General features: G+C 59.2%; 3 protein-coding genes and 2 non-coding genes across 13 annotated transcripts; 3 read left to right on the forward strand and 2 right to left on the reverse strand.

Moving 5' to 3' along the window:
- Positions 1 to 1,147: 1,147 nt before the first annotated feature.
- Positions 1,148 to 4,321, forward strand: IL34 (interleukin 34). Its single transcript, XM_031615455.2, has 6 exons — positions 1,148 to 1,336; positions 1,424 to 1,527; positions 2,128 to 2,205; positions 2,318 to 2,491; positions 3,650 to 3,782; positions 3,862 to 4,321. The coding sequence occupies exons 1-6, from the start codon at positions 1,309 to 1,311 to the stop codon at positions 3,879 to 3,881; spliced, it is 537 nt and encodes a 178-aa protein (XP_031471315.2). The 5' UTR covers positions 1,148 to 1,308; the 3' UTR covers positions 3,882 to 4,321.
- TRNAG-GCC (transfer RNA glycine (anticodon GCC)) lies at positions 2,626 to 2,696 on the forward strand. Its single transcript has one exon. It is a non-coding gene; the product is annotated as a tRNA-Gly (tRNA).
- On the forward strand, positions 3,023 to 3,093 carry TRNAG-GCC (transfer RNA glycine (anticodon GCC)). The gene has a single exon. It is a non-coding gene; the product is annotated as a tRNA-Gly (tRNA).
- A 567-nt stretch (positions 4,322 to 4,888) lies between the features above and the next one.
- LOC116243975 (uncharacterized) lies at positions 4,889 to 8,059 on the reverse strand. Of its 3 annotated transcripts, none has more exons than XM_090149735.1 (6): positions 7,567 to 8,059; positions 6,876 to 6,927; positions 6,541 to 6,728; positions 6,311 to 6,448; positions 6,109 to 6,219; positions 4,889 to 5,186 (listed from the first exon to the last, which is right to left on the reverse strand). In XM_090149735.1, exons 1-6 carry the CDS (start codon positions 7,741 to 7,743, stop codon positions 5,073 to 5,075), a joined length of 780 nt encoding a protein of 259 aa, XP_090005861.1. In that variant the 5' UTR covers positions 7,744 to 8,059; the 3' UTR covers positions 4,889 to 5,072. The 3 variants fall into 3 exon arrangements, with proteins under 3 accessions (XP_090005861.1, XP_031471314.2, XP_031471313.2); XM_031615454.2 differs by having other exon boundaries at positions 6,311 to 6,469; positions 7,567 to 8,056; XM_031615453.2 differs by lacking the exon at positions 7,567 to 8,059 and adding an exon at positions 7,292 to 7,354 and having other exon boundaries at positions 6,311 to 6,469.
- Positions 8,060 to 8,476: 417 nt separating this feature from the next.
- On the reverse strand, positions 8,477 to 19,913 carry MTSS2 (MTSS I-BAR domain containing 2). Of its 7 annotated transcripts, none has more exons than XM_031615452.2 (14): positions 19,625 to 19,913; positions 16,882 to 16,943; positions 16,710 to 16,783; positions 15,721 to 15,805; positions 15,530 to 15,621; positions 14,165 to 14,239; positions 13,585 to 13,742; positions 13,396 to 13,503; positions 13,225 to 13,322; positions 12,618 to 12,744; positions 12,225 to 12,299; positions 11,832 to 12,008; positions 11,595 to 11,760; positions 8,477 to 10,286 (listed from the first exon to the last, which is right to left on the reverse strand). In XM_031615452.2, exons 1-14 carry the CDS (start codon positions 19,691 to 19,693, stop codon positions 9,532 to 9,534), a joined length of 2,121 nt encoding a protein of 706 aa, XP_031471312.2. In that variant the 5' UTR covers positions 19,694 to 19,913; the 3' UTR covers positions 8,477 to 9,531. The 7 variants fall into 7 exon arrangements, with proteins under 7 accessions (XP_031471312.2, XP_031471308.2, XP_031471307.2 ...); XM_031615448.2 differs by having other exon boundaries at positions 12,618 to 12,825; positions 19,625 to 19,912; XM_031615447.2 differs by having other exon boundaries at positions 12,618 to 12,828; positions 19,625 to 19,912.
- Positions 19,914 to 21,079: the final 1,166 nt, after the last annotated feature.

Consider the following 21,079-nt stretch of genomic DNA (forward strand, 5'->3'; position numbering starts at 1 on the left):
CACCCAAACGGTTCTCTCCGTGCCCCCACCCCCAACCCAACCCAACACAACACGCCCCCGCCGCCGCTCCCCGCTCCCGGCCCGGCCCCGCCGCCGCCCCGCCCGCCCCCCGCCCGCCTCCCGGCCCCGTCGCCTCCGCCACCGCCCGCGGGGAGACGGCCCGGAGCGCAGAGCCAGGTGGGTCCGCGGGGCACCGCGAGTGGGGCGGCGGGACGAGGAGGATGGGGGTTGGAGGGCGAGGTCCCGCGTGGGGACACTGCACGGCCCCCACGTGGGGACATTGCGCATGGAAACGGCACGGCCCCCGCGTGGGGACACTTCGTGGGGACGGGGCGTTGCGCGGGCACGCTGTCCGGGGACACGGTGTGGCCCCTATATGGGGACATGGCGTAGGGGACCTGGCACGGGGACGTGGCACAGCTCTCACCTGGAAATGTGACACCGCGTGGAGACACGGCGCGGCTCCCCGCGTGGAATAAAGGCGCGGGATGCTGCGTGGGGAGGTGGTACGGTCACCACTTGGTGGAGCGCACTGCGTGGGGGGACGCTGGGGATGTGCCCGTGGGGGGGGCACGGCTCCAAACGCTGCGTGGTAGTGTGACACTGGGGTATGGCACAGGGATACGGCATGGGGACATGGCACAGCCCCCACATGGGGACGCTGTAGGGGGACACTGGGAATGCAGACACTGGGGGCAAGGAATGGGAACCTGACACAGGACACGGGGACATGGCACAGGGTGCTGCATAGGGACACTGCATGGGAACATGGCATGATTTCTGCTCGGGGACATGGCTCACGGATGTGACACATGGGGACCTGGCAGAGGGCGCTGCCTGGGGTCACAGCCTGGCCCTATCCGGGTTGGGATGTGGTGCAGGGATGTGCCCCTGCTTTGGATGGGGATGCTGTGTGGTCTCTTTGCTTGGGGACTTGGTGTGTCCCCCTTCGTCTGACCATGGGGACGCCACCCCTCCATTTGTGAGGGACACCATGCAGTGCTACCACCGTGTGCCCCCCCCTGGGGTCCCGGAGGCTGCAGCCGGGGCTCTTCCCCCCCTGCAGCTCCCACCCCACACCCAAGGGACCTTATAGGGGGCTGTCCCGTTCCTTGTGATATCCCAAAGACATACCACCTTCCCACAGGACAATCCAACTGTGGCGGCCGGGGAGGGGGCCTGACCCCCCCCTATGGCAGGGGACAGCCGTCGGGGGCCACCGCAGAGCACCATTCCTTGTCAGCCCATCCCAAGCACCCAGGAGGCCACCTGCACCCATCAACCATGTAGGCTCCACCGCTGGTCACCATGTACCAGCGCTGCGCGGCCGTTCTCTGTGAGTACACATCACTGGGAGGTGGGGGGGACACCCCTGGAGGGGGGTGGGTGACAGATGTCCCCAAGGGGTGATGCTGCTCTGCAGGTGTCCTGGCCGTGCTGGGGCTGGAAGTGGCTGCGCTGGGGGAATGCGAGCTCGCCCGACTGCTGCAGGAAAAGCTGCGGTATGACATGCGCCTGAAGTACATGGTACGGCCCTGTCCCCTGCCCTGCCACCCTGCCACGTGTCCCCAGGCTCCCCATGCCCAGAGTTGGGTGTGCAGTCAGAGCAACTCTCTGGTGACCCTATGAGGTGGCCCCCAAAGCAGGGTGCCTGCTGTGGGCACAGTTGTGGGGACCTTGGTGGCACAGTTGGTGGGATGTTGGTGGCACAGGTATGAGGACCCTGGTGGCATAGATGGGGGGGGAACTTGGTAGCACAGCTGGTGGGACATCGGTGGCACAGTTAGTGGGATACTGGTGGCACAGATATAAGGACCTTGACTGCACACGTGTAGAGACCCTGGTGGTGCAGATATAGAGATTCTATTGGCACAGACATGGGGACTCTGGTGACACAGATGTAGGGACCTTGGTGGCATAGATATGGAGATACTGGAGGCACTGATGGAGGAACCCTGGCGGCACTGCTGGTGGGACACTGGTAGCACAGATTTGGGGACTCTGGTGGCACAGATGTGGGGACCCTGGTGACACAGCTGGTGGGACCCTGATGGCACAGCCGCTGGGACACTGGTGGCACAGCTCTGGGGGCACCGGTGGCCCTCACACTCTTCTCTACCTCTCCAGAAGCACAACTTCCCCATTAACTACACTCTCCGGGTGCAGCACGAGGAGGTGCTGCGGACAGCCAACGTCACCCGCCTGGTGAGCTCACGGTGGGGACATTCGGTGACAGTGGGGGGCAGGGAGGGGAGGTGGGGGTCTCCAGCCACCAGAGTCTCACCCACCACCACCATCACCCCCCTTTCTCCCACAGCGTGATGGAAAAGTGTCGGAGGCATCGCTGCGCTACCTGTGGTTCCACGCCTGTTCCCAGGCAGTGCTGCACATCCTCGAGGTGCTGCCGGAGAAGCACCCGTCCTATGGATACACGCAGGAGCTGAGCCAGCTTTTGGATGCCCTGGGCATGGAGTACAGTGGGTACCGGCAGGTAGGGCTGCCCCACCGCAGGGGGGATGGTGTGGGCAGAGGGATGTGGGTCGACCTCACCCCACACAGCCCTGCAGTGATGCTGGCTCCAGATGTGGGGCTGTGGGGCAGCGCTGGGGAGAAGCTCCACATCTGGCATTGGTGGTTCAGTGGTAGAATTCTCGCCTGCCACGCGGGAGGCCCGGGTTCGATTCCCGGCCAATGCAGTGTTGTAAGCCTTTTGCACCCTTCTTTCTTGTCCCCTGCCCCCCTCATTCTGTGGCAGTGGGTTGCTGGCCTCTCTCTGCGTTCCCCAGACTGTGGAACCATCCTCTTTGCCCCTCTTTGCCCCTGCCAAGTTTTTTGTGTTTACTCTGAAGCCTAATGACAGCACCTGCTTAGCCACAGAGGCAGGGGGTGCTGCCACGTGGTGGGGCTGTGGGGTCTCCTCCTGTCCCAGCAGCCCCACTGCTGCCACCCCATCCCAGCACTGCACCAAAGGCTGCAGTGCAACAAAACCCGTGGGTGAGCACTGCAGGGCACCAAACATCTGGCATTGGTGGTTCAGTGGTAGAATTCTCGCCTGCCACGCGGGAGGCCCGGGTTCGATTCCCGGCCAATGCAGAGGAAAGCAAACATTTTTTGCCCCCTCCTCTGGATTGAGCACAGAGGCCCGGAGGTGCCCCTTAGGTGGGGGGCACCGCTGTCCCCCTCCTGTCCGCCCCATGGGGTGTTGGTGGCAGTGGGTCTCAGTGCTGGGAGTCAGCCTGGGTGTGCAGCCCTACTAACACGGTGTCTGTGAGTTCTTTTGGACCCCGTTAACTCTGAAGCCTAATGACAGCCTCTCTTAACCAAGCTGGTTCTCAGGTGGAGGGAACGGGAGCTGTGTGTGCCAGAGTTCCCCTGGGTGGGTGATGGCACATAGTTTGGTGGGGAAATATTGGTGGTAGGTGGATGGTTGGGCTTGAGTGATATCAGAGGTCTTTTCCAACCATGGTGATTCTATGGGACAGTCTGCCTGGGTGGGAGCCAGCAGTTGGTGGGAGCCCCACATCTGGCATTGCTTGTTCAGTGGTAGAATCCTTCTCCGCCATGTGGGTTCAACTCCCCACCAATGCAGCAGCCCAAACTCTTTGCCCCCATCGATGACATGGCTGTGCCACATCCCCTGTCCCCGCAGAGCGACGTGGACGCGGTGGTGGCCGACCTGGTGAAGCAGCTGCACAGCAGCGATAGCCGGCTGAAGGCCGTGCGCCCCAAAGCACTGCTGGACAACTGCCTCAAGGTCCTGCGGATGCTCTTCGGGGCACACTGTGAGTGCTGGGGGGGGACAGCAGGGATGGGGGTCTCCATGGTCCCTTTCCCCTCGTGACCCCCGTCTCTTCTGCCCAGGTCGGTGGGACTCCGCTTAATGCCGACCCATTGAGGAAGAGGAGGATGAAGGCACACTTGGGGGGTGATGGCAGTGCCCGCTCCCTTTTCTTTTGTACAATTTTTTTAATTCCCACTCCCTCGGCTTTCATTAAGCACCACGTAACGTCCTAGCGCTCGAATCTTAACTGCAATAAAGAGAAGCAGAGCCATCACGCCTGCCGCGTCGTTTGGGGAGCCATTCCCCTCCCTCTGGCTTTCCGAAGGAAATACGGATATATAACTCCAGATGGACCAGATGTTGGCTATCTCCGTGTCTTGCCATGACCCCAGCTTTCCCAGAGCATCCCAGTGGCAAATAGTTGGCCTCACGATTCTCCAAGAAACCTCTTGAGATGTCTCTGCATCTCCTGACTTGCTATAGGAGGATGCTCACGTGCCCCCGAGCTGGGACTGCTGATAATAAAAGCAACCTCACAGATGCTGGAGTGGGAAGAATGTTTGCTGGTGGGAAGCGCAGAAAACAAACCATCATCAGCGCCAGGCAGGCAGGATGCCTGATGGGGGGAGCTGGGCTCAGTGGGTGAGGGCTGTGGGATGCCCGAGGGCTGTGGTTTCAGGGCTCCTGCTCAGAGCAGTGGGTGGCTCCATCCAGCCCTCGTGTCTGTGTTTACCCTATAGAATAAGCTGTAGCATCCTTCCCCAAGGACTTCACTCCCTGTGGCCACCCCTCCCCATGGCCATCCTACTTATGGACATCCCCCCCATATACATCTTCTCCTACGGACACTCATCCCCATGGACATCCCTTCCTGTATTTATCCATCATAGTGGACATCCCTCCCTATGGACATCCCTCTCCCTGGACATCAACCCCCACGGACACCATTCCCAGCAGCTATCCTTCCCCATGGACATTTCTCACCATATATATCCCTCTCCATGGACATCCCTCACCTTGGGCAACCATCCCCATGAATATCCCTCCCCATGTACACCTCCCTATGGACAACTCTGGACATCCTACCATGGACATCCTTCCCTGTGGACACCCCTCACCCTATACATCCTCCCCATGGACATCCGTCCCCATGGACATCCCTTTCCAGGTCCAGCCCTTTGCCAGCTTGGTGGTCCCATCATATAGGGCTTCCTAACTCCATCAAACAAGCCTGTCTGTGGCCATCAGCAGCTTTTATTGAGCTCAGCAGTTGGGGACATGGATGCTGTGGTCACCATGGCAGTCTTCGTCCCTTCCAGTCCCAGAATGTGCCATTGCTGTTGGTGGAGAGGTTGGCAAGGACTTGCAGGACGCCTCGGGTACTTTCTTCCAGTGTCACTGGTCCCTGTGGAGTCAAGGATATGGGGTGAGCCCTCAGGACACGAGAAAGGACTCTCACTCCTGACTATCTTTTATTGGAAAATTCAATTAATGGTGTATAATTAATAATAATGGTCTCATCAGCACTGGGCACCGCTGTGGGGTGTGGGAGCCCTACGGTGCTGCTTCCCCTTGTGTTTGTGATGTAGCTTTGAGCATGGGGCTGGGGTGCCCTCTGCTGACACGCAGCTCTGATGTAAATGGAAAAATAATGCCTGAAATCGGAGGATTTGGTGGGAGAGCTGAGAACTGAGGCACGGCACCCATGTGAACCAGGTGGGTTCTGTGGGATGCCTGTTCTGTGGGATGCCTCTGGGGATGGGTGGCTGTGGGGAAGAGGTGCCCATAGGAGGAACATCTGTGGGGAAGGGGTGTCCTTAGGGAAGGGGTGTTCATGGGGAACGTTTGCCCATGGGAGGAGAATTAATGGGTAGGACTTCCATGGAAAGGGGTGTCCATGGGTAGAACGTCCATGGGGAAGGGATGTCCATGGGGAGAGATACCCATGGGAGGGATATGTATGGGTAAGGTTGTCCCTAGGGAGGTCCAAAGGGAGGGATGTATATGGAGAGGTGTAGCAATGGGTGGGATGTCCATGGGGAAAGGTATGAAGGGCTAGGATGTCCATGGGGAGGGATATCTATGGGTAGGATGTCCATGGGGAGGGATATCCATGGGTGTCCATGGGGAGAGATATCAACAGGTAGAATATCCATGGGAAAAAGGTATCCATGAGTAGAATGCCCAAGGGTGCAGATGCCTACTGGGAAGGGATGTCCATGGAAAGGGGACATACTGATGGGTAGGATGTCAATGGGGATGAGATGCCCACGGACACATTATCAAACCAAGCTGGTGGTGGCCTCCACATCTGCCCCACCACTCACCATCCCATCTCCTGGTGGCGGTACCACGCAGCCAGGATCCACAGACACGCAGAGGATCCCACTGTCACCATATTCCAGGGCCAGGCACTTGGTGAGCATGTTGAGAGCAGCCTGAGGGGACACCACCATCACAGAATGGCACCACTGTGGCCAAAGGTGGGACTCCAAAGAGGGTGACCCCCAAACCTCACCCCGAACATACCTTGCTGCAGCGGTAGGACACGTCCTGCCTCTCACCCCATGCCTCCACCACCTCGATGGAGCCCAGGATGCTGGAGATGTTGATGATGGCTGCTCTGCCACAGCTCAACCCCTGCCCACTCTGTGCCTCTGCAGCCTCCTTCAGCAGAGGCATGAATGCCTGCGGGGTACAGACATCACCACCCCATCCCCGTCCTCATCCTTTGGGGTGGGAGGTGCACATAGCCCTACCTGGCTGGTCTGCAGGGGCCCGATGGTGTTGGTGGCGTAGATGAGGGCCATGTTCTCAGCTGTCTCAGTGGCCAGAGTGCTGCGACGCCTGGCCCCGGTGCTGTTGATCAGGAGGTTGAGGCCAGAACCACGCAGCTCCTTCTGCACCCTGCCCACCGCAGCCTGGATGCTGCTGGGGTCTGTCACATCTGTGTGGGACATGGGGACATGCTGGGGGGCTGTGCTGGATGCAGGATGCTTTGAGGTGACTCCCGGTCATCCATCTGGTCCCAGAGGAAGGGCTGCTCTTGACTGAGTCACGCTTTCTGAATGTGACCACCCACGGGTGCACCTACCTAGAGGCAGGATCACGACGCTGGGGTTGCACAAAGCCATCTCATTGAGAGCCTGAAGGGAGAAAAGGAGGGTCATGGAGTGGGGGCAGCCCCATGCCCATGCAGCAAGTTGGTGACACAGCCCAATGATGCCAGCGGAGATATTAGGGGTCAGTCCCTGCTGCTCCGCAGGTCCCACTTACAAAGCCACCAACCCCAAAGTCACCAACCCCAAAACCACCACCTCTGAAACCACCACCCCCAAAGTCACCAACCCCAAAAACCACCACCTTCAAAACCACCATCTCCAAAGTGACCATCCCCAAAAACCACCACCTCCAAAGTCACCATCCCCAAAACCACCACCTAGAAAGTCACCATCTCCAAAAACCACCACCTCCAAAGTCACCAACCCCAAAAACCTTCCAAGTCACCACCTCCAAAACCACTGCCCCCAGAACCACTATGGATGTTGCCACCATCATAAGGGTAACCAGAACCCGCCCAGGACACCAAACTTAAGATTCTCTATACCAAAAAAAAAGCCAAAAAAACTCCCAAACTCATACATCCTCCCCTTCCATCTTACATATATAAAGCATATTCCCCTTCCCAACCCCACCCAAACCTATGTCACAGGGCAGCAGCACTTGCAGATGGTGACACTCCCACCACCCCTTTGTCCCCAGCGCGGGGACCCCCCTGTGCTCACCTTCCCATCGGGGTCAGTGCAGGCTGCAAAGAGCCACTGCGGTGGGGTGGGCAGCTCCAGGAAGCGTTTGAGCAGCCCCAGCCCCATGCCCCCATCACAGCCCGTCACCAGCACGCTGCGGGCACTCAGCCCCTCCATGCTGCAATGGGTTGGGCAGGGCAGCCACCCCCACACCATTGGGAAATCACCCCGTAATTATCGGGGCGGTGCTGGTGACGATGTCAAAACCCCAGGGAGGGAGCAGAGATGTCACGTTGCAATGGGATCCCACCACCCATGGTTCCTTTTGGTGGAACCACCCAACAATACTGTTGGGTTCAAGCATAGTGGGACCACGACCCTCCAGTCCTCATAGACCAACATGGGCAAGGCTATTAATTACAGTACAACCTTTATTAATACTGGAATCTTCACAGTGCATTCGTTACTTGTAGCAGTGACTATTGAAATCAAGGGCTGGGTGGGAAACTGGGGGGAAGGGGGGGCAATTACCACAAAAAAAAAAAAAAAAAAATTAAAAAAAAAAAAAAAGAAGGGGGGTGGGGGGAGTAAAAGAAAGAAAGAAACGTGGCCGAGGGAAGGGGGAAGCAGCGGCAGAGGCGGGAGCACAGTGGGGTGGGGAAATAAATTAAAAAAAAATAATAAAAAAAAAGGAACAAATGAACAACAGCACCAGAAAAGTTACTTCGGTCAAAAGACAATTTTTTTTTTCTCTTTTTTTTTTTTTTTTCCCCCCCTAAGGAATTTTTGTTTTCTCTGTACAAAATGCGAAGGAGACCCCCACCCACCGCCCAACCCCTTCCTCCCCCACCCCCCCCCAACCCCAAACATTTGTCACTTGTCATCATCAGTATCTCTGGTCACAATAAGGGGCTGGGGAGGACTAGGTTATTCCTATGGTGGGGACGGGCGATGCGACACACAGGTGAGCTATGTACAATGGGGGGGGACGACAGGACGGGCTGTGCTCCCCCCGCTGCCCCGGCCCCAAAATGAGGTGTGCGGGATGGGGACATGGGGACGGCGGGGACATCCCGCTCCTGGCGCTGCTCCTGCCCCGGTCCCGGCCACAGTGGGGATGGACGGGGTCCTGTGCTGGGGGGTAAAGGGTGGGGGAAAGGGAATGGTGGAAATGGGAGATGGGAGAGCTGGGGAATGGGATGGGGGGAGAAGGAAGGGAGAGGAAGAGAAAGCAGAAAGGGAAAAGGAGAGGGAAATGGGGGAAGAAAAGAGGAAAAGGGAGAAAGAAAAAGAGAAGGAAGAAAAACAGAGAAAGAAAAAAAGGAGAAAAAGAGAGAAAGGGAGAAAGAATTGGAGAAAAAGAATGAAAGTGAGAAGGAAGGGAGGGAGGAAGGGAAGGAGGAAGGGAGGGAGAAAAAGTAAAAATGAGAAAGAGGGAAAAGGGAAGAAGAGAAGGAGGAGAAGAGAAGGAGGAGAAGAGAAGGAGGAGAAGAGAAGGAGGAGAAGAGAAGGAGGAGAAGAGAAGGAGGAGAAGAGAAGGAGGAGAAGAGAAGGAGGAGAAGAGAAGGAGGAGAAGAGAAGGAGGAGAAGAGAAGGAGGAGAAGAGAAGGAGGAGAAGAGAAGGAGGAAGGAGGGATAGAGAGCGAGAAGGAAAGAGTAAAGAAAGGTGAGAGAGATGATAGAGGGAGTGAGAGGGAGCTCAAGGACGGATAGAGCAGAGAGCTTTGAGACAATGGAAAGGGAGGGACGGAGAGAAGAGAGCCAGAAGGGAATGGAGAGAGCACAGGTAAAGAGCGCGAGAAAAGAGTGCACAATCGAACGAACGGAAGAAATCAAAAAAGGGAGGAAGGGAAGCAAAAGAGGAGGAGAAAGAACAACAGAAAGCCATCACGAGTGTGAGGACACATGGGGGCTGTGCCCGCTGCAGCCAGGGGTCCCGTGCACCCGGGGGTCCCGGCATCGCCCGCCCCGTCGTCCGTCGTCCCCGCGTCCCCGCGGGCGTCATCACGATATCCGCGGGGCCGACCTGTCGTTGGTGACGGTCCTGCGCAGGCGCACGCCGCGCCGGATGGCCACCAGCATGTCTTCGGCCGGAGGGTCCATGGCGGGCGCGGGGGGCGGCACGGGGGTCTCCTCCAGCGCGGTGGGGAAGGGGAATTGGCCTTCTCCCAGAGCGTGGGCACCAGCCACCAGCTCACCGATCTTCTCCACCAAGCTGTGCCGGTTGGCGGCCAACTGCTGGTCCTCCTCTTCATCGGCGGCCATTGGATGCGCCGCGCCAGTGTAGACCGAGATCTCGGCCACGCCGCCGCCCCAGGCAGCGTTGGGGAGGCTCAAGCGTTTGGGCGACGCTTTGGCAAAATCCATTGGGTTGGGTGAGGCATCCTCGGCGTAAAACACGCACTCCTCGCTGCCCACCCGCGCTGGGCCGGCGTAGATGGGCGAATCGGGCACCGTAGGGGTCTTGACGGGGACGATGGGTGGGCGGATGGGGATGGGGCCAGCGTTGGAGAGGGTGCGACGGACCGAGGGTTTGGTGGAGGGCGTGCGGCGGATGGTGGCCACCCCAGGGGTGCTGCCGGCCGGCAGGTTGGTGCCGCTGGGCAGCCCGGCGGTGGAGGCGGGCCGCTTGGTCTGAATCATACGGCGGTAGTTCTGGGCGATGTTGCTGTTGCGAGGGATGGTTGAGGATTTGTCGAAGTCGCTCTGAGGGTCGCACTCCACGTCGCCGTTCACCGAGTAGCAGTCGTAGTCAGAACCTGGGGATGACGCAGGGTTAGCTAGGGAGGCCTGATGAAGCTGTCAAGCCCGATTGCAGACTCAAAACACTGTCGTGGCCAGTCCTGAGCACTGCTGTCACAGCGTGGTCAGTGCCAAACCCAACTGGCACCGCTGCAGTGCCAGCACAACCAGCCCCAATCAATACCATCACAACATATCAGCATTCAAAGCCAACCATCACCACTGCAGAGCAGTCACCACCAGCCTAACACCATCACTACCAACCCCAATGATCATCATCATGACATGATGATGTGCTCATGCCATCACGTGAGCACAAGCAAACCCAACCAACCCCATTGCAAGGTGACCACAGTCAGAGCTGTCACAGCATCACAGAATGGCTTGGGTTGGAAGAGACCTGAAAGACCACCCAATTTCATATCCATGCCACGAGCCAGGACATCTCCCATGGACCAGCTGCCCAAAGCCCCATCCAACCTGTCCCTGAGCACCTCTGGGGATGGGGCACCCGCAGCTTCTCTGGACAGCCTGTGCCAGTGCCTCACCACCCCCTGAAATCCCCAGCCAGCCCTAGCCATTGCCATCCCATAACTGCAAATTCAACCATCGCAACTTGACCGCAACCAGGCCCAACCATCTCCACCAAAATGTGATTACAAACTCAGCTGTGACCATCACAATTGGGCTCAACCATCCCACAACCAAAGCTAAAACCAAGCATCCCCACTGCAATGCCACCACAGCCACCCCAATCATTATCATCACAACACACTCGCAGACAACCCAACCCCAACCCCAACTGTCTCAGTGGTTCCTCAGCCTCTCACCACACCACTCTGCACCATCCACTGGCCATCATCACCACCATCACCCCCACACAATGCTCAGTGTTGTTTCCTTTACTGAGTGCCATGACACTGCACACACTGAGATCCCAACATGCACATCCCAGTTTGCCCAGCACCGGCCCTAAACTCACAGCCACAGCCTGATCCTACACCAGCAGTTCTCCACTGTGGCCACCAGCCCACAGCATCCCACTCCAGGCTGTAATCCCAATGACAACGCAACGCACCCCAATCCTTCAACACAACCAAAACACCCCGTCCCATGCAGGGCCAGTGGGATTGACACACACGCACTTGGAAAATGTGAAATGCTTTGCAATGAGAGTGGAGTGACTGGATGGATGGGAAGAGGGCTACTGCTGTGGGTGTATGAAACATGGAAAAAGCATCAGCTTGGTGCCCACAGGTGTCAGCGGTGCCATGGAAAGCTGTCTCCGTCCCCTCCCGCCCTCTGTGGGATGCCCCATTGAGTACCTTGGGAAGGGATGGTGTCCTCGGAGCAGGATGGGGTGGTGGTCTGTGTGCTGTAGCCACTGGAATACTGCAGTGAGTCCCGGCTGCTCTTCTGGTGCTCCAGGCTCAGCCCCCGTGTCAGCACCATGGCCAGGTCGCTGGCGGCGGGGGAAACCTCCTCGCCATGCTGTGGGGACAAGGATTGTCAGCACCCTAAGGGATCCCTTGGACCCCACCACCCATCCCCACAGCCACTACCTTGGCTGCAATGGTGGCCGGTGACATTCGGGGTCTGGGAGCATCCTCGCTGCCCATGGTCGGGTACACGCTGCTGGCTGAGCCCATCTCAGCTTCCCGCAGGTGCTCCACGCGGTCCTTTCGCCGCTGTAGGGTGCTGACCACGGGCTGGTCATAGGGGCTGGCCTTGGACCAATCCTGCAAACAACAAGGCAACAGTGGTGATCTGGGGGAAACGGGGTGTGGGGAATAAGGAGGCGTAAGTTTGGGGATCTTTTTGGCACTTCATCCTTCAAGCTGGGGGTGGCACCAGCCTGGGATGCTCTGCCCTATGGGGGAACACCTCTTGGGGAGGAGAGGAAGAGGAGGATGATGAAGTCACCACTGTTTTGCTCTGAGAGAGTGAGGACTCACCGAGGTGGGGGAGCTGCACTCGCTGACCGACTGGCATGTCTCTGAGGCCTCTGAGGATGCTGAGCTGGAGGACTTCTGCCATGCCCCACAGTCCAGGAACAGCAGAGAGTGCAGGAGGAGAGAACAGAGCCAGTGAGCTGATGCCATACAGCTGCACCTCTGGCAACATCAGCACCACCCTGGGGCCCTGGAGCATCCTTGGTACCAGGGAAGTTGCAAGGTGAGGGGAAAGCACTTTTCTGGGGATGCCATCAATTGGCTCATTAAAAGGTTGAGGCAATTTGGAAACAGTCTGTTTTCTCGATATGGGGCTGAGAACTGGTGCGCTGTGCCCATTCTACAGATGGGAAAACTGAGGCCCAGGAGCTCCGTCCCCTTCCGTGCCCACTGTACCTGGCTGGTGATGTCTGAGGGCATCGGGGAAGGCGGTTTGGAGTAGGCAGCATCCTGGGAGATGAAGCCGGAGTCGTGCGAGGAGACGCTGGAGAGGCGTGTGCCGGCGCTGGCCGGCTGGGCCAGGCTGCGGTAGCGATAGGTGGAGCTGGGTGAGCAGGTCTGAGCCCCCCCGGGCCACGGGAGGCCACCCTTGGCACTGCTGACACTGCTGGGGGGGCACGCGGGACGCGGGGCGAGGGGCAGCAGGAGGACAAAGGAAGGAAAGGACAGTTTGAGACACAGGTTTGGCATGTGTGTCCATGGGGACAGCGCAAGCAGTGCATCCCCATCATCCCAGGCAGGGATAAAGCATGGCTGGGGAAATCAGGAACGAGGGTGTCACCCCAGGGATGGGGACAAGGGACATGCTGGTGAGCCCCATGCACCCTACATCTTCCCCAAAACCCAGGGAGGGGGCATGCAATTGGCCACCCAACCCATCCCCATATCACCATATCCCCACCGCTACTGCCCCATCACCATCCTTCTATCTGCCCCTAGACCAATTCCTCTCTGCTGCTGGGCACCCGAGGGCCACCATTTGTCTCCAGGGTGAACGACGCACCTGCACATGCTCGATTTGCGGGAGCTGGAGCTGCTGGGCGACGATGGAGGGGTCTGGTAGGACCAACTGTAGTCAGAGCCCTTCAGGTCCTTGATCACCTGCGGCAAGGAGGGGTTGGAGCCCCCCAGGTGGCACTCACCCCCCATAATCCCAAGTACCCCACACACTGACCTGCTCGCTGGCAGGGGGCAGCTTGTGGGGCTCGGCGGTGAGCACCACCAGGTCGTCAATGATGCCCTGCAAGTGAGTGATCTCCCCCAGCATGGTGAGCTCCCCGTTCTGCAGCCGGACAAGCGAGACAGCGTCAGCCTCCCAGGTGACGTGGGGACCCCAGAACCCCTGTGGGACCCCAGGACTCACCACCACGGGCTGCAGGAAGGTGATGAAGGTGCAGAAGCGGCCCCGCTCCTCGATGAGCGCCTTGCGCACCGCCTGCTTCTCTGTCTCCTCCAGCAGCAGGTACATGTCATTGACGTCCTGCAGCGCGTTGTCCAGCTGGGGCTGCAGGTCCCCTTTCCCTGCGGGGGACGCGGTGACATCAGCCCCATATCCCCATGGATGAGCCCCTGTTGAGCTGCGGATGGGTGGGGTACTGTCCCCACGGATGGGGATGTCACCGAGGGGCCGTGAGCTGAGCTAGGCTAAAAGCAGGGCTGGACGGATGGATGGATGGACGGATGGACAGACGGACAGACAGACGGACAGCCCTCAGCAAAGGGGGAAACCTGGGGATGGGGTAGGGTTTGGCTTCACCCAGTCCCAATGGGAGACACAGATAAGGAAGCAGAGAGGGGCCGGGGTGGGGGCAGCGCTTCACTTACCCAGCAGCTCTGCGGGAAGGATGTGGAGGGAAGGAAAAGAGAAGGAGACAGAGAGAGAACGTGTGAAACGACAGCCAAGGTCCCCCCACACCCCCACCCCAAACCCTCACCCAGCTGACCCTTACGAGCCTTCTTCTGCAGCTTGAGCGTGTCAGATGATTTCTTCTTGATCTCATGGCGAGCTCGCTTGTACTCTGTGGGCACAGGGCACTGTGATGGGGTGGGACCCGAGCATCCCTCTTGGCACAGATCTGTCCTGTCCAGCCCCATCCAATCCCATCTTGTCATGTCTCATTCCATTCCACCCCGTTATGTCCATTCTATTCCATTCCACCCTCTCCCACCCCATTTCATTCCATTTAATCCTATCCCATCCCATCCCATCTTGTCCCATGCCCTCCCATCACATCCCATTCCATTCTACTCCATCCCATCTTGTCCCATGCCTTCTCATCACATCCTATTCAACTCCATTTCATTTCTTCCCATCCCAGTTCATCCCAGCCCATCATCTCTCCTTCCCTTCCATCCTATCTCATCCCGTCATGTCCCAATCCATTTAATTCCATTCCCTTTCATCCTATCCCATCCCATCACGTCCCATTCCATCCTATCCCATCCCATCACATCCCATTCCATTCCATCCTATCCCAGTCCATCATTCCATTTCATTCCATCCTATTCCATTCTATTTATTTCCATCCTATCCCATTCCATCTTATACCATTCCCTCCCATCACGTCCTATTCCATCCCACCCCACCCTATTTCATTCCATCCCATCCCACCCCACCCTATTCCCTTCCATCCCATCCCATCCTATTCCTTTCCATCCCATCCCATCCTATTCCCTTCCCTTCCCTTCCATCCCATCCCATCCTATTCCCTTCCCTTCCATCCCATCCCATCCCATCCTATTCCCTTCCCTTCCATCCCATCCTATTCCCTTCCCTTCCATCCCATCCTATTCCCTTCCCTTCCATCCCATCCTATTCCCTTCCCTTCCATCCCATCCTATTCCCTTCCCTTCCATCCCATCCTATTCCCTTCCCTTCCATCCCATCCTATTCCCTTCCCTTCCATCCCATCCTATTCCCTTCCCTTCCATCCCATCCTATTCCCTTCCCTTCCATCCCATCCTATTCCCTTCCCTTCCAACCCATCCTATTCCCTTCCCTTCCATCCCATCCTATCCCCTTCCCTTCTATCCCATCCTATCCTATTCCCTTCCCTTCCATCCCATCCTATCCTATTCCCTTCCCTTCCATCCCATCCTATCCTATTCCCTTCCCTTCCATCCCATCCTATTCCCTTCCATCCCATCCTATTCCATTCTGTCACATCCCATTTCATCCCATCCCTTCCCAGCATGCCATCCCATCATGTCCTATCCCATTCTATTCCATCCCATCCCATTTCATTCTATCCCCCATCCCAACTCATTCATCCCTCGTCTCATCCCACACCACGCCATCCCATCCCAACCTTTTGCGTGGTCCTTGTCCAACTGGTTGGCAGTTTTCTTCCAGTCCTCAATTCTATCCTGCAAAGGGTTGATCAGGCTCTCCATCAGGGCACTGGGATGGGGGGAAACAAGAAAAAAAGAGATGGAGTTGGAGGGGGGGAAGGGAGGGAGCTGATCCCGGCCTCCTCACACCCCCGATGCCGGCACCTACTTGGTGAACTGCCGGAGCTTGGCCTCGATGCTGCGGTGCCGCATGCACATACGGGTCAGCGCGGAGCCGATGTCCCTCGTGGCCCCTGGGGGAGAACGGGACCCCGCTGAGCGCAGGGATGGGGACGGCCCCGTTTGGGCACCGGGAGGTGGGCGGCGTTTTCCCAGGCTAAACCCGCTAGATGAATGGCTGGCCGGCCCCTCGATCATTAACTCAGCAGCGGGCGGCTCTGCGAACTCGCCCCTAATTTGTCCCCGGGCTGATGGGTGGGACGCGTTCACTCTGAAGCCTAAGGACGGCCACGCGGTGGCACTGCTGCAAACCCCGGGACCCGGTGGCCATCAGCGATCCCATCCCGCAGGCCGGAGACTCTGTTCCCCAAAAGCCCCAAGCGGTGCCCCCCAGGCAGCCAGGGATTCCGCAGAGCCCCCAGCACAGCCCTCAGCCCCCACACGCAGGGCATCCCTTAATCCTCCTCCTCCCAGCGCTCCTCCTGCCCCTAATCCGATTCCACACCCCCACGGGCAGGGACACCTCCAGCCCCACGTCCTCAGCCACCAGTGGGGGCACTACAGCCTTCATCCCAGCGCAGCGGGGTTGCCCCAAACTTTGTCCCCTGCCCAGAGCCAGGTGTCTCCCTGCCATCCCCCAGTGCTCTAATCCCCCCAGTGCAGTGGGCCACTGGGTTTGGAGACAAATCTGCTTGTGGCTCAAGCTGCTGCCTTCCTCCTCCTCCTCCTCCTCCTCCTCCTCCTCCTGCACGGCTCCAGATGGTCCTGGATGCCGCCAGTCTGCAAAACAGCCCTGGACCATCTGCTTGGCACAACCAAGCGGTGACACGCGGCGCCTGCGCGGGGACACAGCGCTCGGGGGGGACCCCACGGCCCCACATCTCACAGGGAGGAGAGATGTGCAATTTGTCACACTGGGAGATGCTCCACAGCATGGGGAAATCCTATCCGGGGACACACCCCGCAGGGGGACCCTACCTCGAGTGTTGGTGGCCATGTCAGCCACTTTCTGGAAGGCATCCAGGAAGGCGACTGCAGCCAGCACCGTGGTCCTGCAGGGAGAGGGGACACCGACTTCAGTGCTGCTGTCACCCCGTGGGTATGGGGACACTGCCAGCAGGGTGCTGGTGGCATCGCCCCGACCACTCACCTGAGCTGGGAGTGCAGCTTGGTGGCCTTCGAGTTGAAGTCCTCCCAGATGGGGTAGGAGCTCTGCAAGAGGGGAAGGCAGTGGTGAGATCCCGAGCCTCGGGCAGAGCCCCCACGCTGCCCCCGTGGGGTGGCATCTCTGATGTCTCATAAAGGCTGAGCACGGCCCCTTCCCTCCACCACCCTCATCCTTCCTGGTTTGCCCCGTTCCAGTCTCGGTGACGTCTTCATCACAGGGGTGGAGGAAGCAGAAGGGACAGGGACAGGTCGCCAGTGCTGGGGAACCATCCCAGTGCCATCTGAGCAAAACCAGTCCCAGCATCCTCTCAGTGAGGCCATCCCAGTGCCACTGTCACGAGGAGGAGCCGTCCCAGTGGGGTCTCATATTGGTTCCAGTGCCATCCCAGCAAGGCTAATCCTGGTGCCATCACACGTCGAGGCCATCCCAGTGCCACCATCAAGAGAAGCCAGTCTTAATGTCCTCCTGGTGAGGTCAATCCTGGTGCCACCACGGTGAGGCCATCCCAGCGCCATGCAGCAAGTCCTGGTGCCAGCCCAATGTCACCACCCCAGTGAGGCCATCCTGATGCCACCATCTCGATGAGGCTGGTCCCAGTGCAAAGCCATCCCACTGTCCTGGTGAGGCCATCCCACTGCCACCACCCGATGGCAGCGTTGGGGCTTGCAAAGAAACTGGAGGTGAGCCTTGGTGGCTCCCTTGTCTCATTTGGAGACAGTTGGTGTGGGTGGGGAGCAGGGCTGATCCAGCAGTGTTTTGGAGGCTACAAAAGTCTCATGTCCGTAGGGAAGCCATCCGTGGAGCATGTTGCTCGGTGTGTGACATCTCTCCGGCTGCTTCTGGTAGGCTCATGGGGACAGCCATCATGGCAGGGGACCACGTCCCCATGTCCACCTTCCAGGGCCACCTCCATGCCCCATCCACCGGGCACATCCCCATCCCTCAGTGACACCAGGACAGGGGTGAGGACGATGGAGACAAGGACAACACTGGGGACAAGGACATGCCAAGGTCACCTGGGGACGCTGCACACCAAGGGGAAAGGCACTGGGAAGAAACCCAGAGACCATCACGTGGCTCCACTGTCCTCCTCCCTGAAGCCACCAACCGGTGCCAAAAAGCCACTGATGTCCCCACTGCCACCAAGATGAGATCCTTTTGCCTTGGCCCCACGTGGGAGCATCACTGTGTTCAAATGCTGGCTGCAATTATCCGTCCCCATCTTGTGGCCACCGGGACCCCACGTGGTGACAACACTGGGGACAGGGATGCAGCACCCATAGGGCCCTATGGTGCCTGCAAGCAGAGCTGTTGTCGTAGCACGTTGTCTTTTTTCCTTCCTTTTTTTCAGCCTTTTCCACCAAAAGGAAAAACAATCACCCATCCTAGGAATGAATCCAGCTCGCTGTCACGGCGAGGGGCTCCCAGCCCCATAGAGTTGGGGTCCCTACTGTCACCAGCACAGAGATGGTGGCTGCAGGCTGGTTAAGCCCATGGGCAGAATGGGGATACTGAGGCACAGGGCGATCCCACCTCCATGCTCAGAGCTCAGGTTGAGCTAGAGACTCCAAACCCCTCTCTGCCCCATAAGGATCATCCCATCACCCTTTTAATAACAATAATAATAATGAGATTTTCTCCCTCGGGAGTTCTCTCCCACCACCCCTCTCCCCAGACACCACCGGCCCCTGAAGGGTTAATCCCTTTCTCAAGGAAGCTTTTATTTATTTATTTTTTTGATCCCCCTCCCCTGTTCTGGCAATGACAGCATTGTCTGGCCGGGCTGCAGTGAGGAGCCGAGCGGGAGGAAGAAGAAGAGGAGGAGGAGGAGGAAGAAGAGGAGGAGGAGAACGACGAGGCTCTGCCTCCGGGAGCTGCAGCCCAACGCAGGGGGCACCGCTGGACCCGCTAAGCTCAGCACTCAGGAGAGCCCCCATTGCCCCCCCCCCCCCGATGGAGCATGCGGCCAAAAATCATTGAAAAAAAATATAAAAATATATAGAAAAATAAACCTCCCCCCCCCACACCTCATCCTTTCCCTTCCCCTCTCCCCCACGCCCAGCAGTAAAACGGGATGGGGGAACCTGAGGGGCGGAGGGAGGGGGAAGGAGGGGGTGAATTTTTGTGCTCCCCTCGGTGCGGTGAACGCCGTAAGGGGCTGCGAGGCTCCGGGAAGCGATCCGGGGCTGATGTCGGGGTCCGGGTGCCCGATATGGGGCTCCGGTAACAGATCCGGGGCTGATGTCGGGATCCGCGTTCCCGGTTCGGAGCTCCAGGTGCCCGATTTAGAGCTTCGTTAGCCCGGTTTGGGGCTCCGGGTGCCGATACGGAGCTCCGGTACCGATCCAGGGCTGATGTCGGGGCTCCGAGTGCTCGGTTTGGGGCTCCGGTACCGATCTGGGGCCGATGTCGGGGCTCCGGTGCCCGGTTCGGAGCTTTGGATGCCTGGTTTGGGGCTCCGGGTGCCCCGTATGGAGCTCCGGTAACCGATCCGGGGCTGATATCGGAGCTCCGGTTCTCGGTTTAGAGCTCCGGTAATCCGGTCTGGGGCTCCGGTCCCGATCCGGTGTTGATGTCTGGGCTCAGGCGGCCGCCCGGTGCCGGATCCCGGCTCCCGATGCTCTCCCCGTGCCCGCCGCCCCCCGGTGAGGACGGGAAACGCTGCCCGGCGACCGTCGGGTTCGGAGTGAGGAGTGGGGGGTGGTGTGGGGGGGGGACACCCTACCTTCATGTCGTTAATGATGGCCTGGAAGAGCCCACCGAGGGCTCCGCACTCCTTCTCCGCCGTCTCCATCGCTGCGGCAGCCCCGGGGCGGGCGGCGCCGCCGGGGGAGGCCTCGTCGGGGCCAGGCTCAGCGGCGGGGGGCGGCGGGGGGGTCGGGGCGGCGCGGAGGGGCCGGGAAGGGCATCGCCTCCCAGGGCACCCGCCGGGCTCAGCGGGCCCCGACGGCGGAGGAACGGAGAGGAACGGATGGGAGAGCGGAGAGCGGAGCTCGGAGCCCGGGGCGGCGGCGGAGCGGGGCGGAGAGGGGCGGGATCTGCGGCGGCACATGCGCTGCCCGGGGTCTGGGGGAGGGAAGGGGGGGGTGGGTGGGTGGGTTTGGGGATGCTGAGGGTTTAGGGAGGGAGGGGGGGAGAAGAGAGGAGGGTGGTAGACGGTGCACCCGAGGGATGCGGGGGGTTTTGGGCAGCGAGTGGGGTTGGTTGCGTTGGGAGCGCGTTCCCGAGGGATGCTCGGGAGTGCAGATATGGGGGACACGGGGTGTCCCAAGGACAGTGCATAGGGGTTTTGGACAGCCCTGCAAAGCAGCTGTGGGGGTGCAGCATCCTCTGGGGCCAAGGATGGGGGGAGATGGGGACGGCGATGCTTGGGGGGTACCAAGGATTGGGGGTGCAGGAGGTGCTTCGGGAGTTGCACCCTGAGCTGCTGGGGGGGCTGGGGATGCTTGCGGGTACATGGGGTTGCTCTGGGATGCTCTAAGGGCAGTACTGCACTGCATGGAGACTCTGGGAAGCAGCTGTGGGATTGCTGAAGGTGGAGCAGTGGGATTTAAAGGGATGCTGAGGACTGGAGGCACAGGGGTACACAGCTACCTACTCTGGAGTAACACCACGGGAACCCAAGGGGTGCTTTGGGGATGCTGGGGGGACTGTTGGGGCTCTGTGGGGCAGTCCTCAACCCCAGCTGAGATTTGGGGGGTCTCCCGAGCTGCAACCTGGTCATAGCACGCAGCCAACGATCCTATTGCCACAAAAACACCACCCCAATGTCCCAGTAGCACCGCACTGCTCCTCCGGCCAGCACTGGACAAGAACCGTCCATGAGGAAACCATTAGGGCTGGAATTTCTCCCTGTAGAGCTGTCCCTCTGGGGGTGGTGGTGGCAGGTGACACACGGCAGCATCCCAATGTTTCCTCTGCACCCCAAGCAGTGGCAGAGGGCTGGAGGAACCCCGCTGCCCCATCCTGGAGGGACGGCTTTTAAAGTTAACCCGCCATGACCGGGTTTGGAAAGCCCTTTCCTGGGAATGCCAGGAATGTCGTGATCCCATCCAAAGCAGCTCGGAGCGGGGCTGCCTGGGGAACCCGCTGCCAGAGCCATAAACAGGCTGGGGGCCATAAAAGCCCTCTGCATTCCTCCAGCCCCCTCCCTGGGATCAGGTGAGGGCCCGAAATGCTC

This window comes from Phasianus colchicus, chromosome 13 (assembly GCF_987193195.1).
Source record: "Phasianus colchicus chromosome 13, bPhaCol1.hap1.1, whole genome shotgun sequence".
NCBI lineage: Eukaryota > Metazoa > Chordata > Aves > Galliformes > Phasianidae > Phasianus > Phasianus colchicus.

Coding starts and splice junctions, on each gene's coding strand:
- IL34 (XM_031615455.2), top strand. CDS start 1,309: ATGTACCAGCGCTGCGCGGCCGTTCTCT. Junction 2,206..2,317: donor CAGCCAACGTCACCCGCCTG/GTGAGCTCACGG, acceptor TTTCTCCCACAG/CGTGATGGAAAAGTGTCGGA. Junction 2,492..3,649: donor AGTACAGTGGGTACCGGCAG/GTAGGGCTGCCC, acceptor CTGTCCCCGCAG/AGCGACGTGGACGCGGTGGT.
- LOC116243975 (XM_031615454.2), bottom strand. CDS start 7,743: ATGGTGTGGGGGTGGCTGCCCTGCCCAACCCATTGCAGCATGGAGGGG. Junction 6,220..6,310: donor TGTCCTACCGCTGCAGCAAG/GTATGTTCGGGG, acceptor GTGTCCCCTCAG/GCTGCTCTCAACATGCTCAC. Junction 5,187..6,108: donor CGCCACCAGGAGATGGGATG/GTGAGTGGTGGG, acceptor TTGACTCCACAG/GGACCAGTGACACTGGAAGA.
- MTSS2 (XM_090149730.1), bottom strand. CDS start 19,693: ATGGAGACGGCGGAGAAGGAGTGCGGAGCCCTCGGTGGGCTCTTCCAG. Junction 12,829..13,224: donor CGCAAATCGAGCATGTGCAG/GTGCGTCGTTCA, acceptor GTGCCCCCCCAG/CAGTGTCAGCAGTGCCAAGG. Junction 11,761..11,831: donor CGGCCACCATTGCAGCCAAG/GTAGTGGCTGTG, acceptor TTGTCCCCACAG/CATGGCGAGGAGGTTTCCCC.